Source organism: Mus caroli, chromosome 18 (assembly GCF_900094665.2).
Source record: "Mus caroli chromosome 18, CAROLI_EIJ_v1.1, whole genome shotgun sequence".
NCBI lineage: Eukaryota > Metazoa > Chordata > Mammalia > Rodentia > Muridae > Mus > Mus caroli.
Genome location: NC_034587.1, coordinates 66625823 through 66643072, shown reverse-complemented (window position 1 = coordinate 66643072; position 17250 = coordinate 66625823). Strand labels below are relative to the sequence as shown.

The 17250-nt window shown below is 41.8% G+C and overlaps 1 protein-coding gene across 1 annotated transcript in view; it reads right to left on the bottom strand.

Moving 5' to 3' along the window:
* Ccdc68 (coiled-coil domain containing 68) overlaps nt 1-16776 on the bottom strand; it is a 44241-nt gene extending 27465 nt beyond the window's left edge. Inside the window, exons 1-3 of the mRNA XM_021151082.1 lie at nt 16721-16776; nt 3363-3491; nt 2136-2222 (exon numbers count right to left, since the gene is read on the bottom strand). Coding sequence (XP_021006741.1) covers nt 2136-2222; nt 3363-3479 — 204 coding nt within the window. The 5' untranslated portion in view covers nt 3480-3491; nt 16721-16776. The remainder of the gene's footprint in view (nt 1-2135; nt 2223-3362; nt 3492-16720) is intronic.
* Between the last annotated feature and the right edge of the window lie 474 nt (nt 16777-17250).

Genomic DNA, 17250 nt, shown 5'->3' with positions numbered 1-17250 from the left:
AAAAAAAAAAAAAAAAAAAAAAAAAAACCAAGCATATAACATGTATACAGTAACTCCTTTTCTTTTGTGGTCCAGACTTCATGTACACCTTCCCTGACCATAGATATAGATATATACAAAAGAACAATTGACAGAAACTTGGAGAAAGGTAAATTACTTGCTGTCATTGATGGTTTTAAAGGTTTAGATCAGTGTTCTCATAGGAGTCATATGATGGTAAAAGGCTGCAGATTCTCAGTTAGGAGGTCTGGGTTGAGGTCTAGACAGTACAAATCCAATAGCCTATAGAGATGCTGCTACCAGGCTACTTTACAGGGCAGCAAGACCCTACATCACAGCAGCACCATGCCCTCTCCATTCATACAGAGATACTCCTAGCAAGGTCAACAAAACACCACTTCAGTGGTTCCAGTGGCCAGTTCTTGGTTTACGTGGCCCAGCAAACACACTGGATGGTTACTCCTTTCACCCAGTCTCAGGGGTTCCATCCTCTACCCCTTTTTCTCCTAATTCTCCATCATCCCTTTCAACCTCTGTGGTGGTTTTCTCCTCTTGTACAGACACATGCTTTGGGAAGCTCATCACAATGCACATAGATGACCTATCATTTCTACATACACTCGCATGCTTTAAAATCCCCTCCCCTGTCAAAAATACTATATTTTATTATGCATTCTCTAGAGAAAGTCTTGCTATTTCAAAGAAGCAGGACTTGAACTCTTGTCCTCCTGCTAAGAGTGTCAAACCCAGCTCTGGTTTTGGAAAGTTACACCAACCAAAATGCCCTATATATTGTAACCAAACCTACTACAGATTTATAGCCTCAAATTTAAAACAATATGCCTACTGTGCTGTTTTTGAATATGCTTGGTCCAGGGAGAGGCACTATTTAGAGGTGTGCATGGTTGGAGGAAGTGTGTCACTTCGGGGATGGGCTTTGAGACCTTCCCCCTGGCTGCCTGGAAGACAGTTTCTCCTGGCTGCCTTCTGATCAGGATGTAGAACTCTTGGCTGCTTCTTCAGCACCATGTCTGTCTGGATGCTGCCATGCTTCTGGCCTTGATGATAATGGACTGAACTGAAACTGTAAGCCAGCCCTAATTAGATGTTGTTCTTTTAAAAATGTTGCCTTGGGGGCTAGAGAGATGGCTTAGACATTAAGAGCACTGACTGCTCTTCCAAAGGTCCTGAGTTCAATACCCAGCAACCACATGGTGGCTCACAACCATCTGATGCCCTCTTCTGGTGTGTCATCAGACACATATAGTGTACGAATGTATATTAAATAAATAGGTATTTAAAAGAAGAATGTTGCCTTGGTCATGGTGTCTCTTCACAGTAATAAAACTCTAAATAAGACAGTAGCATGAACCTTCTAATTCAAATTTGTACCCTCAAATTAGAAGCATATGCCTACCCACTGATAGAGTTGAAGAAGATAACTCAACATAACCAAAGATGACTTTTTAATTTTATCTTCTCTGCCATACCTCATTAAAATCCCTGTTCACCCAGCCTTGAAGTGTTTAATGTAAGACAATCTTTAGCACTAGCCATGTTCAAATGGAAAGTGAGGATGTCATAGGGTCTGCCTTTGCTTGTACTACTTTCTCATGTGATAGCTGTCTATGGTTTATAGTCAGAAATACTGATGTGATGCACTTGGTTCTGATGATATTTAATTTGGTAGAATTTGAGCTAACAGAGATTTGTTCTGACTTAAGTACACAAAGATGCTATTGGAATAAAAGGGAGGCGCTTAAGCTTACTGCTCAGTCAGTTCATTGTCTCTCAGTTGCTGTGTCCCACAGCAGGCTTGTAAGCTTACATCTTTATCTGTGAGAAGTGTCACTACGATGTATTCTCCTTGGTCTAACATCTTACTATATAACGTATAATTATGTTTTGTTTGCAATATTCCACCAAGGCCTGGATACTGGTCCTCCTAATGATATTCCTAATAAACATAGCATACATAGAGGCATTAACATCTTTAGATGTTAGACGTGCATGAAGTATTTTATCACTCAGCTTCAAAGAGTAATACTGGCAGGGCTGACTGAATAGAACTCTATATGGCTTTATGCTAATTTTCTGAAACAATGAAAGTACTGAATCTTGGTGCATTTATATACCTCTGCATCTAGTTTGTGCCTTGCATTGCCACAGCCTTCTTTTTCTTTAAACATGTGATTTCGGATCTTTTCCAGTGTAGTTCGCATCTGGAAGATTTAAAAAAAAAAAAGTTAATTCGTTTCACAAGGTGTTTAATTCTAAATGTATTTTTCTTTCTCAATACTAGCTACAGGGCATCTTTACATATTTATCCTGATGTCAGATTTAAATACTAGCCTCCAACATAAATTATTTTTAGGTTTATATTGTTTAGATTAATAAGAATAATTGTTTGAGTTTTATATGTCTTTTTTTCAGATAAAATTTGACAAGCTAAATTAATAGTATTCTATAAGATAATTTGGTGAGTAGTAGGACTTTAAAACTGTGCAGTTTGATCAATTTTACCAACAATTTAGTACTAATTTAGTGTTTAGTAATTACTATAAGACAATTACTACTTAGTAATCACCACAAAATAATTACTATATAGTAATTACTACAAAATGATCACTACATAGTAATTATCACAAAATAATTGCTATTAAGTAATTACTACAGAAAAATCACTAAGTCATGAGCATACAAATCCATGCATGAAATGTGAGCTCCAGTCTTGCTGACCTGGGGAATTACTCGACAGTCCAAGCTCATTTAATCAGCTGATCTGAACAAGTTACAAACTACCAATGTCAGAATTTCTCTATCTGCTGTAACCGGCCGTTTACGTGAGCACCTTTCGTTGGTTCGCCTCTTAGTGAATTCTCCCAAGTTACATTTTTAATGAAGTCATTTGCAGAGGAGTCCCTGGCATTAGCTAGCTGGAGCTGTGCAGAGGGACAAGGTAAGGAAAGTGCTGGAATCAGCAGGAGACATAAACATCTAGTTGGGAGCACAGCATCCCATCCAGGAAAGCACCAGGGGAGGTTATCGAGCAGCAGGAAACCCAGCAGAGAATGATGGGGTATGAGCTCAGTGCTGAGAGGTGTTCTGAACCCTCCTGGCCATTATTCAGTTTTACTGAGTGGAGAAAATCATTTCACTTCACAAGTATGGAAGCACGGGTTTATACTCTAAAGAAATGAGACCAGCCCTGTGTTTAAATCTAATCTCTTGACTGTCCTAAGCCAGGAGAGGTTCATCCCTTTTCATATGTCACATGGGTGTGGAAACAAAGCCCACCAATCCATTCTTGTGCTTATCATAAGACAAGCATGCCACGGGCATGATGACTGGCACCCTCATACCTGTCTCACATACTCCGTTTCTTCAATAATGTGAGCAGACGAAGAGCCACAGAAGAGGCGGCCGTCTTCTGTCTTTCCACTTGAGGGAACTTCTGTGGTCACCGTTACAGTTGTCATGGTGACTTCTGGCTTTAAGAAAACATAAATCAGCTCAGTCAAACAACGTAAAGGAGGTTCATCGTAATCGGAGTTTTAGTTTCAAATGTCTAGTATCACCTTCGACTACAAAATCTCAAGAGCAGGTGGGCCCCTGATTCATTCATTTTCTGTTATAATATACCAGAAGTGCTTAATAAATGTCTGTGAAACTAAAAATATAGTAATAGTCAAACTGTGTAGTGTGTATCCTGCAGAAACTCCATAAAAGATGTTTTTTAAAGGATGTTGTAATGGAAAAAATGCAAGAAACACAAATGCACAGAAATAGGACTGGTAAGATATTGCTGCTGTGGAATAATATTTAGAGTGTGTGTGTCACTTAAAAACCATGGTACAGAATGAATACCAAATATCGTACTTTCTTATTTTTTAAAATAAGGTAAAGAATACGATGAAGAGAAACATATGTCTCTCAACTTTTACAAAGTAAATTTCAAATCAGCCTGGGCTCTAGAGTGAGATCCTGCCTTCACAAACACACACACACACACACACACACACACACAAGAGGGGAGGGAGAGCAGACACAGGTGGCCAGGTTATACTCTCTGGATATCAAGTCCTCCTGCAGGGAATCTAGGACTTCTTGGGTAATTCAGGTTCAGGACATGGAGTCTATACAACTAAGTATGGCAGGAGATCAAACACTAAGGAATAAAGTATAACAGAAATAGGACTGAAGAGGAAGAAAAGAAACAAGACATAGCAAGCACACGTCATATCTTTAATAAACAAACTGTATGTTACGGTCACCAAATAGTTAATAATGGAAAGTTTTTATGGTGTGTCAGTTAACAAACCCAAAAGGATTGACCGAGTTAGGAAGCATAGCATTTGTAACTGAAGGAATGGATCTGACTTAATCCTGAAGCTCAGCTGAGAGCACTGGGTGAAAAGTTTAAAGAGAAACCAAACAGCCTGAGGGGTTTCAGAACTCAGAAGTCATATAACTACATCACCGCAGATTGAGTCTCGGGGCTTGAAAGCCGCTCAGTGTTAACAACACTGCTCTTCTTCTTCTTTTTTTTTTTTTGTTTGTTTGTTTGTTTGTTTGTTTAACAAAGAGATTTTTTTAATTAGGTATTTTCCTCAATTACATTTCCAATGCTATCCAAAAACGCTGTTCTTCTTAAACAGGATCTAGATTCAGTTCCCACCATTCACAACAACAGAGTCACCTGTAACTCCCGTCCAGGCAGGGAATCTGATGTCCTTGTCTGGCCTTCCCAGCATCTGTATAGCACATACACACACACACACACACACACACACACACACACACACACACACACACACGAAGAACCCTGTATGTTTCTAAGTTTAAGGAAATTGAGACTTCTTTTTAATAAACTGTGTCTGTTGGTGACACTTGCTGAGTGAGATATTCATGAGTAAAGTAACCATTGTCCCTGGTGTGAAGGAAGACACAGGAAAGACAGAGTTGGGATAAAGATGACTTTCGCGTCTTATTCAAGTGTAGCAAACTGAAAGTGGCTTGAATCTAGGATGTTCTCCGTGGGTTAGTGTGTTCGGCTACCTGATACATAGATGGCGGTGCTGATTTGGAAGTTTACAGAGGCTTTGGGAGATGATTTTTTGGCTGGAGGAGATGGGTCACTTGAAGTACTACAGCCAGGCCCTGCTTTTGATCCAATGCTTAGCCACCCAGTCTGGCCTCCCATTGAGGAACTCTACCACAAAGTCCCACCACAGAGCCACCCTTCCAAAACTATGGGCCAAGGTAAATCTACCCTCTAAGTTGGACCTCAGACACTTTGTCACAGCGGTGAGAAAATTAACCAATAGGAAGCAAGCTACAGTAAAAATCTGTGTACAGAATTATTAAACCTTTTTTTTTACCGATTTGGAAGTGAAGACTGCCAGCGTGACAACACGGCAACTTACCCAAGATAATAGTAAAAGTAACAAAGACAGAAAAAAAAAATGCAAACTCTGGTTTGTGGGTTTGTTTTGGGGGGTTTTGCCCCAAGCTTAAGGGTGTTTCTGCCCCATCCAAACTGTCTTCCTTAGAAAGAAAAAAATGTTTAAAATCCAGCAATGACTCTTGCTGCTAAAAGACAGGGAATCTTTATATTGGCCCCAGCACTTTGAAAGAAGATTGCCTCAAGGGAAGACGAACAGCCTTTCCTTTATCCTTTAATCTTCAACGAAATTGACAGGGCATGCCAAGAATTTTCCATTTTATTGCAAATCCTCTCAGAAGGCAGCCACCGGTCTTTTTGTTTCAGCCGAACTCAATTTGGCAGCATCAACTCCAAGCATGTCTGCTGTGTGGAATGGCAGAGAAGTACTCCCCTCTCTTGGGCCTCTGAAGTCTTTTCCAGGATTAGGGACTTGCTCCACAACAGCATCTGAATGCTCAAAAAATAAAAATAAAAGCTCCCTAGAGACAATAAGCAATGTGTTCAGAAAAGACGTGTTTAGTTTGAATCTGAAGGAAGCACAAGTTTGGTTTTTGTGCACCTCTTCCTCTGGCTAGGGGTATTGTTTTGGGGGTGACTGTGAGAGTTTTAGGCTGTGAGGAAGAGCTGACTGAACTATGAAGGTTAGCAATCAGCCCGTTTTCCACTCCCTCTCTGACACCTGCTCTGCTACATTGCTACACCTCCGCCATGAGCTTCTACTGTTCTACCTTCCTGCCACAAGGCCTTGAAATCTCTCAGAAATGAGTCAAAAGAGACCCATCCACCCTTATGTTGTCTGTGGTCACAGAACACTAAAGTAACTAGCATGGCGGTTCAACGTGAGGATTTCTTGTAACACAGCAGTGGTCATTTGTTGACATACAGTCCCTGATACCTTGGCCCTACATTAGCCCAAGTGAGCATTTACCACAGAAGCAGTACAGCACGCACCAAACTGAAATATTTACCATCTGTGCTTCTCCAGAAAAAAAGTCTACATCAGGGCATGGCAGGGAACAGGGACTGCGGCAGTGGACAGTCAGAGGCCAGCGAACCAATCGCCTGGCTTGGGCTAAGTTCTTTTCTCTACTGCAATTTGCTTCTCCACCACCTCACTGGACAGAGGTTCTTCCATGTTCCCTTTTCCTATGTGTGCATTTCCTCACTGACTGCAAAAACGAGTCTTTAGCAAAACGCTTCTTGCTTTCTTAGTCTGTCCTAATCTGGCAAACACATTGGACCTGTGTCATAGATCCTAAAATATATTTTCTTCTCTGTCTTTTATTCCTAATAACAAAGATATCTTTACCTTAGTCCCTAATAAGTAATCCTCAATTACTTTCTTTCAAAACCACCATTTTTCCTTCTTACCACTTGTAAAAGTTATGTATTTTAGGCTGGATGTATATATCTATAAAATAAGGGGAAATATCCCCCTTAGAAATGTAAAATGGGTTGTTTTTAATGACTGGTTGCAGGAGGCACTCTGGGAACCAACGGATGGCAAGCATCAATGATACCACCACACTCCTTGTTTTATATTCTTAATACCCTCAGAAGACATCCATAACAGGGAGTAAGGTCAGACCCCTGCATTTTGAAAGGTTTACGTCCAACAGTATATACATAAAATTAAATTCCAGTTCTCTTTGGTTCAGAAAACTTTTCTGCCTAGAGTTCCCAAGTTGAATAAAGAAATCCCAGATGGGGGGGATGGGGTGTGTGTGTGAGTGGGGGACAAACAGCAAAGTCCAACCAGCCATATGGCATCAGCATCCTGGGGAAAATCCACGTTAGCCTTTTACTTCAGCCAGAAGTAGATTAGACAGATAAAAATTTCAAAATAAAACACAATCAGTTAATTAAAGTGAGGAAAGGCTTTATTTGTTCTATGCTAGGATGGATTGGAGGGAGCTTACACATGGCATCACGCCAAGAGGAGGTATTTCCTTTATCAGGCCTTGTAAACAAGGCGGCAGGGAGTGCTGGGATACTGTGTGCCTGGGCCCTCCTCAACTTCGGCCCAAGCGAATTCTTTGTCTTACCACACAGCATCTTCCCAAGAACTTCCCGAGGATAAAAAGAGTTCTTTAACTAAAAAGTTCGAGAGAATTCTCTTAGCTTCATGGCCCCCAGGAGACCCATCACCACCCAGTAGATAGTCAGCATGAGTGGCCCCCTGCCGTTCAGTGCCTCAGTTTCTTTTATGGTAATATTAATTATTGATAATAAAGAATCAACAGGGGTTTGGGAGTTAATATTTGTCAAGCGCTTAGCACATATAATACATAATACATGATTTGTACATGTTTGTCCAATGAGTAAATAAAATATGAGACAATTATCCATAATGAAAGCTGAAGAGCAGTCTGAGGGCTTTTGTTCTCTTTGGGGGAAAAAATCAGGTAATATTTGACAGAGTCTGCCCTCCGGGATGGGCTATAAAGGAAAGTTTGCTATAAAGGGGGCATTTGGAAACCAGTGAACTATGGTAGAGATTCCGTATTGCTAAACCATCGGTAGTGTGTCAACATATCCAAAGGATGCTGGCAATAGTTACAGTTCTCACAGCAATGCGTGTATATTGTGGTGCCTTATTTTCTGTGGGATAAACCAACAAACCACTGTACCGGGATGATGAAATTAAACCCACTTCACGGTTTGGGGACCCCAGAAGAGCTGTCAGAGTACTAAGTAAGCTCACGAGGCTTTGATATGTGATCTGTGATCTCCTCTAACTGTACAGACCCCAGTATCTCAGAACATGACTTTCTTTGAACTAATCATATAGGTAGTGACTTAAGTGAAAATGTCATCACATGGCAGTAGTGTGATCTTCTTTTCAATTGTAGGCATCCTTCTGTGTAAGGGAGGTTTGGAGATAGAGTCAGAAGAACAAGGCTGTGTGAGTGAAGAAGTCACACACAGAGTGATATTTCGACCAGCACATCGCCAAGCCTTGAAGGGTTTATGTACACCTAGAATATTAAGCATCACACTTGTTCTGTGTTGTGTGTTACACAGCACAAGGGTGACATCCAGTATCTGCCTAGAAGCCTCAGGTGACAGGGTTCACATGAAAACGAAGTACAGCCCACCAAAGGCATGCATGTAACAGAATCCACAGTCTGCTTTCAAACACTTCTCTATTAATTCTGTTCCAGCATGTGTTTGCTTACTCTTGTGCACACAAGTACAAATTTGTAGTATGTGTAAGTCCTAAAGAAAATTCCCAGTTATAAAATAGAAGGTGTTTCTTTGGGCGAAAGATTAAATATTACCGCAAGAACAATAAACTATATAATATCTATGTATCATAGGCATTACTTGTAATTATACTTACATGCCCCTCCAAGCCTAAGCATCTCTCCCCCACCCCCTCCCCAGTATCCAACAGGGCAGGATCCTGCATGCAGCAATAAAACCTGCCAGGCAAGATGAACTCCTTGGTCTAATAGTGGCATGACTGGGGGTAATTAACTGCTTTCTGAGGCCCGCTCCATGGGATGGAATTTCAGGCCTTGTGCCATAATCCTGGTCAAAAGTCCACATCTGGGGTAGTCCTGTGCCCTGGGGTAAAACTTGCTGTTATTATTTTTGCTAAATGGCCTCGTTGTCAAAGCGTGCTCTAAATAATGCTTATATTATAGACCTGAGATGTGCTCAACATGAGACTTCTTTCTGCAGTGATCAGCAGCCCATGGATGCATACCTGGTCAGTATTCTGGAAATGAGCTACTGAGCCAGGTGATGGGAAGAGTGCTGTGAAGTGGAATCTTCTAGACCTGACATGACTAACACTGGCATTAATTCACAGGAGCCGTTGCTACTTGCAACCAGAGCCAGGGGAACCCTGGTATGGATGGGCTAGAGGATGTCCGGGCCACATGCCTTACTGAGTAGCTATTGGCTGTTAACAGCTTCTCAGGGAAAGAGAATCATTCTTTATTGAGGTCACGGGCCTGGTATGTTTCACATGTTCCAGTGAATAGCACTGTATTTATATACATGTGAGCAGACTAGTTGGATTTCATGGTTATTGAGATAAATAAAAGACATGTTTTGGAGCGATATGTGCAGATCATATTTCATTGTATACATGAGTCAAACTCTCAAAAAAATTTAAAGAATTGCTTTCTGTTTAAGGAGGAGGGACCAGGATATGTTGAATTCTACAATATGCCATGAAACCATGCATCCTGTACTATTTCTCACATATTCAGTGTTATAATTAATGTTCACAAATGAATAAAGGAGACTCAATAGCACTAACCAATGACAGCTAATTTATTACAGTGCTGGATTCAAACCTATGAATCCACTGTCTCTTCCCATGATCCTGACACCTCTTTCCCACAGTTGTACTGGCTTCCTCTCTCTGTCCAGCTTTCCTTCTGGCCTTCTACTACATTCTGAATAAATTTCTAAGTCTCTTTTTTTCTTCCATATTGTTTAGAAATAAAGCCAGTCATTCAATAGCAGATAGTGACTTTCTGGTGCGAGCTCCCAGGTGAATCAGTCAGGAGTCTGAGCACGTTCTTTGGTCCAAAGTAGATCCATCCCATGAATAGGAGTGATGTGACTTCATGGATTTGTGAGATTTGGATTCACTTGTACTGTCTATGAGGTTTTCTTCCACTTTCTAAGGAGATGGGTGGACTTAGACAATTATTTAAACTCCCAAATCCTTGCTTTTTTTCATGTAAAAGACGCAGATGAAAATGTCTACTTCTACATGGGTTTGTGAGGGCTGAAGGAAACAGTGAATAAGGAGACTTATGGAGTATCTAACAATATGAAAAGTATGTACTCATTAAATAATAATATACATGCTTACAACATTGACATATTAGACATGACTGGAATATGGCAATGTTTGCTTTCTGTCAATTCCCTTATCCATTCAACCTATTACTTCTGCTCTCAACTTACCACAGACCCCGGAAACATCAAGAACAATAGATTATGAAACTTCTAAAACTCAGAGTCTAAACTAACCTTTTCTTCCTGTATGATGCTTGGCTCAAGCATTTATGGTAGTGATGGAAAGCTAGCAAAGATACCAAGCCAAAACTCTGTGTGTGTGGGTGTGTGTATCATATATATTTAGGGAAGAAAATATAGCATGAAACAACATGAGCACTAAACCACAGTCATTTATAACATTACTACCCTCTTCTTTTAGAATTTTTGTATTATTCTGGGAAATACTTTGGGAGGAAATAGCTCAGGAATTTACAAAATATTCCTAGCTTTTTACAAAGTATTCCTAGCTTTTTAAATGTTGTAAAGCTTTTCACTGTAACATTGTAAAAAACAACATGCAGTTCAGCAGCGACCTGCACAGTTGAACACAAAGGATCCCATGCAGAAATCCCACTCCCGGTCACTTACCCAACTGAAATTAAAATGTCTGTTCTACAAATTTAGGCAGAGATGTTCACAACCCCCATACAGTTCAGATGCCTATTGGTAGGTGAGCATGACTCGGCAAATCAAAGACATGGCTGGAGATTGTATCCAGAATGTTCCATAAAAGTCCCTATGGTAAAGGCTTGGTTCTCACACACTGCAGGGGGATAATGGAGCCTTTAAAATGTGGGGTCTCATAGGCAGTCTTTCGACATTGTAGGTGTGCCCCTGAAGGGAACCATAGGACCCCCAGCACCTTCCTCTCCTCTCTTTTGGTGCCTTCTTGTAAGGTAAACGGCTTTGCTTCTACCCTGAGGTGGTGGCCCGTGACCATCCTAGCAATGACAGGGCTGAATGATCAGAGACAGAAACCTTCAAAACTGAGGACCAAAGCATTATGGACTGCACTGCACACAGATCTGTGGCTCCTTACGTCTGGCAGTGCAGGAAGCTGACTATGAGAAGGATCTGGGAAATGGGGGTCAAGTGTCATGGCTTCTGTGACTGCAATCACTTTCCAAAGCTGACACGGAAAAAAAAATGACTTGTGATTGTCATTTTACTTTGACCGTGATAATCTCCAGGATCCTAGAGGGCAAAAGGACAACTAAGATTTTAAAATCCAAGAACCTTTAGTGAGTTATAGGAGCAGAAGTTACAGCTGACTGGATTTGTTCTCTAGTCAAATATTCGAAGCGTTGGCTATGTCGGCCTGGGAAGGAGTTTATTGGAAATGATGCTTGTTTTGATGTGTGCTCAATCTCCCAGAGCCCACGTAAATCAGAAGTTGGACATAGCCATATATCCTTGTGGGGCCTAAACTGGGAAGGCAGAAACAGAAAGATCCCTGAGGCTGGTCAGTCAGCTTAGCCTGTGGTTTGAGAATAATGAGAATAATACCTCAAAAAGCAAGGTAGATGGAGCAAGTAGAGTGACTTCTGAGGCTGTCTTCTGGTTTCTACAGGCATATAGGTGTCATGCATAGGGCCCCGGCATATACACTTGTACCTGTAACACACACACACACACACAATTGATGATGAGAAAGTATACATAGCAAAAAAAAAAAAAAAAAAACTGAAAAGAATGCCAGAGCCACAGAGCAGGCTACAGGGCTACTGATAGGTAGACGAGAACATGGAACGAAAAGTTGATACATAGAAAGCCATGGGTAAAACTATCTAGTGTGTTGACCAAGACAAGGCTAGCCCTCTAAGAATTTCAAGAAAGTTAACCATTGCTTTCCCCTGGATGCTCATCTGTCACACTGAGCAGAGAAGCAGTTAGGTGATTTCTACTGTCCTTCCTGGTCTTCGAATCCAATCACCCAGTCTTATCCCCATCTCTGTAGTGAACCCTTGCTATGGCATCTCCTCCCTCTGTCCCCACTCCCAGGGGTCTCCACAGGTCCCGGTGGCACATTTTGCTCCCCTCCCTCCTGTGGATCCTTCAGCTCCCTTCTAGCCCACCCCCATTCCCAAGGGTCAGCTCTCAGCAGCTAGAAACACTATCCCAGATCCCCATTGTCCACACCTGGCAGGGTCTCAGAAGCATTCCCTATTGGACAACTCACAAGTACCCTCTCCTAAGAACAAAAGAGGGCAACTGAAATCAAGGAACAAAATATACAGCCAACGAGGCCAGTAGACAAAAACAAGACCAGATATCAGCAGCTAGAATTTCAATCATCCGAAATCCAGATGCCTAGACAGCAACCTAAAAACACACATATCAGCCACGATGACAAGTCTCCACTACAGCCCAGCAACCTGTTTCTCAGCAGAGAACTGCTCAGAGAACTCCTTGGAAGGGAATGTGGAAAGAATAGAAGAGCCAGAGGGGCAGAGGACACAGAGGAACAAGGCCTTCTAAACACAGCAGAATGGCGCGCATATGACCTCAGAGACCGTGGCTGCATGCACAGGACCTGCCCTCTGCCTCAGATGGGCCCTAGACCTAAGAGAAGTGGACATGGACCACCATCCATACCCAAAAGCTGTCTCCATTTGATAACTATGTGTAAGTGAAAAGTGAGTTTTCTCCAAAGGGATCCTCACTGGAGAACAAACAAACCATTCTCGAGTAAGCCCCATGCCTACCAGTAGACCTGACATCTTTGGGGGTCCTTTGTCTCATAATGTTTTGTCAAGCCCTTGGGATTTTTGTCTTGTTTTGTTTTTGTTTTTAACCATACAGGTCCTCTGCACGTATATATTACAACTCACAACTCTGGTTTTATGCTTTTATGGGATTCCTGTATGCACACAAGTGGGTGTATCTCTGTCTATATGTGCATTGGGGCTTTCTCTTTGGCTTTTCTTTCTTCAGTTTTGTCCTATTTTAATTAATTTGTATCTTCTTTTACTTTATTTTTTATTATTACTTTTTTATTTTTTTTTAATTAGCAAACTTTAGATTATTACTTTTTTTAGATGCCTATTTATTTTATAAGGAGAAACAGAAAGGCATTTGGGTTCTCAGAACCTATGCCATCTTTATGAGAGTTTTAGCTCAAATACAGAAAAGTCTTAAGCATTAGTCATCAGACACTGCCCTCCTCCAAAGGCACCCAATGTCACAGCGCAAGTCAAGATAAATAAGGGCCAAGAAAGAAACCAAACCCCTAATTTCTAACAGAGCAATCCCCAATAGTCATTGCCTGTACAACTCTGGGACATTCTAATTTGATTTCCTAGACTGTTTCACACAGAAAATCCCATTGTTTAGCAGGAACAGGATAATAAATTCTTAGTGTTAATATTGGACATTGGGCTGGGGACGTAACTCAGTATTGTGCTTTCTCCTATCATGTACACAGTACTGTGCTTGATCCTCAGCACCACAGAAAATCAGACATCATGGTGTATGCCCATACCAACAAACAAAGGAATAAGGAACCTGGGAGATGTCTCAGAGGATGAAACGCTCGCTGCAGACTGTGGGGACCAGAGATCAACCTCCAGCATCCATGGCGATGCTGCTTAAGCAGGACAGACACACGGAAATTCAGTGCACAGGTGGTACGCTGCAGCTAGCAGTTAGCTGGACTAGCTGATTTATCAAGTTCTTTGTTCAAGTGCAATACTCTGCCTTGATATATGTGAGATGGAGAGTGACAGAGAGTAATTCCTGTGTCAGTCTTTAGCCTCCACACACATGTGCCCATACATGTAAACACATGCATACACCACAGACAAACATACACATATGCAATATATATTTTATGTACTATGTATATTATTACACAATGCAAATTATATATTTTACACTATATATGTGTGTGTGTATGTATGGAGTGTATGCATGTGTGTGTGTGTGTGTGTGTGTGTGTGTGTGTGTGTGTGTGTGTGTGTGTGTGTAATAATATATTTAAAGCAATCCCATCAAATGGAATGGATGTTGGTTGACCATAAAACAGAACAAAGCACAGATACATGCTACAACCTGAATGGACCTCAAAATCTGTATTCTATGTAAAAGAAGCCAAATGTTAAGGAACAAACATTGTTTGATTCCATTAGCTTGAAATGTCCAGAGAAGGTAAAGTTGAAGACACAGAAGGTGGATAAGAGTCACCTGGGCCTGAAGAGGGAGACAATGAGACTGAAGTCATTTAGGGACAGTGACCTAACTGGACACTGTACTGTGGTGACGACCATGCTGTCCAACACGTTTGCGAAGAATTCCTAAATTATACACTTGGATATGTTCTAGAGTAATTTGATCTCACCCCCCCAATAAACCTATTTTCAAGGAAATTGAATAAAAGCAAGAATAACATACCTGATTTGCCCCCTATAGAGAACAGTAATCATTTTGTTTTTCTAATTTAAAGGATGAAAAAAATTTATAGGATAGAATTTTGTTAAATTTCAATTTTGTGTTCCTATTCCCCTCCAGACTCACTGATATCCAAAGCAACACATTTAATTTTCAGTTATTTTTCATGAAACTGATGCTTGACTTTTTAGTCTTAATTCTTCCATGCTGGTAATATTAAACCTAGAATTCAAAATTCCTAAGCTTTCCCCCAATCTACACAAACTAGAACAACACTTGCCAAGATAACGTGGAATTCCTCTCTAAGTTGTTGATTTGGTTATAAATAAGAGAAACTTCTATCAGAAAGATCTATTGAAATGTTTCAGTCAATAAACAATTGTCTAAATTGGATGTTCCTGTCTCAGTTCAAAGTTACTTGAACCTACGACTTTATTATTATTATTATTATTATTATTATTATTATTATTATTATTATTTTAGTTTTTCAATATAGGGTTTCTCTGTGTAGCCCTGGCTGTCCTGGAACTCACTCTGTAGACCAGGCTGGCCTCGAACTCAGAAATCCTCCTGCCTCTGCCTTCCAAGTGCTGGGATTAAAGGCATGCGCCACCACTGCCTGGTCTTAAGCCTACGACTTTAAACACGTCTTGGTTCTCTTCAAATTCCTTTTTCTTATCGGCAATTATCTGAAGTAAACATGTTAAGGCTAGATTTAACTTACATTTTTTACCATTTTGGCAAAAAGTGTGGATTGCAACCCAAGTCCACTGTTGAAACACATTTCAAACAGCCAAGCTAACACATGGTATCCTGTGGTTTCATCCGGGTTGTAGTCCCTCTTAGTCGTGAACCGCGCCTGTCTTTTTTTCAGTCTCTTTTTCAGTTAGAACAGAAGATCAATTTACTTTGAAAAGAACAAATTAAGAATCTCAACAAGCCTGCCTGGGTCTTAGGACATCCAGCTTTACTTCTGGGGTTGGGGAATCAAACAGTGCTTTTCCCTGCCTGAGACAAATTCTTTATCTCGTTCCCCCTTCCCCCCCCCCACTGCCCCCTGCATGGAGATGGAGAGACAGGGGTGGGGGTGGGGTGGGGGCTAGCAACAATTGAACAACAGCATCAGTTGTGCACAGGTATCGGACACCTCAGGCCTAGCTCAAGTTTCTGGAAAACCAATCTACATAGAGCTAAATATTTAATAGCATCGGGTAAACTCCAGAGGCTAGATTCCGTTTTTTATCATTCGTAAACCTCCGGTTTGCCATTCCTAAACATCATATAATTAAGTTAATCTTTCATATAGAACAGAAGGGAGGAGGCAGGGGGCTCGATCCTTCGAATAAAATAATTGTGACATGGTGCAGTGACATCAGTTATGTCCTGGACTAGAGGCATGCTCTAGGCTCTGAAGTTTATGTTCACTTTTTTTCCTTCTGAAAGAGATTGAAAATTCACAGCCACCAGGATCCACTCTAGCACCAGAACTGCTCCTGCAGGTGATATTGCTCCTGAAAAACTGCCTCCAGCCCTCCACTATCCAGACAGAGGAGTAGGGAAACTGTTGGGCAGGAGGCAAGTCTGTGCGGGGCAATGCTTCTCTCTGTGCTGCTAAAACTCGCAGAGGAAGAGCCGAACACCAGATAGACTGCATGCAGCAGCGGGTCACCTTTCCCAGGGCCCCTGAAACAGTCAGACAGACGTCTAGGGATTTCTGACTAAGAGACTAGATAAGAACAGCCTAAATAAACAAGCAGGTGTGTGTGTGCTCAGAGGGAGGAGAAAGGCAGCTTTTTCTCTTCCTGGAAACTTTTGCACCAGGGAATCCGAGCCCAGAAGAGAGGTTCAACCTAACCCTAACCCTAACCCTAACCCTAACCCTAACCCTAACCCTAACCCTAACCCTAACCCTAACCCTAACCCTAACACCCTCTTCACCTCTCTAAGACTCCCACCCACCTTTCTTCCCCAGGAAACTTCCTGGGATGTAAAGCTTCCTTGGGTATCCCGCACCAAGGTCACCTGGTGTCCCCCACCCCACCCCCCTTGGCAGCGATCTACAGCTGTCCCAGGCTCGCCTACCTTGGAGGGCGCTCAGAGGAGGCCTCCTCCGCCTGCTCCGGCTCGGGCGATCTGGCAGAGAGCCCAGGATCCGGTCCTTACCTGCTCTGGTTTTGTGACTGAGGGCAGCAAAGTGCTCAGCAAGGCGGGGCGCGCCAGGGCAGAGTCCAGTGTCCCCGACCTCAGGGAGGAGCCTCTGGCTCTCCACTGCCTGGATGTTTGAGCCTCTGCGGAAAGACCAGACACCGCCCTAAGGCGCCTGTCCCAGGAGAAAGGATCTAGCTGAGGACAGGCCCTGCTGATGATGTTCTAGTAGTGTCCTAAATCCACAGATTCCACAAATTCATTTCCTCTCTCTCTCTCTCTCTCTCTCTCTCTCNCTCTCTCTCTCTCTCTCTCTCTCTCTCTCTCTCTCTCTCTCTCTCTCTCTCTCTCTGTGTGTGTGTGTGTGTGTGTGTGTTCAATAAAACATTTTATTTGGGGATTATCTGAAACTTAACAGTAGCAAAACCAGGAGAAAGAGTTCCCTAGACTACTGAGCCAGAGCCCCC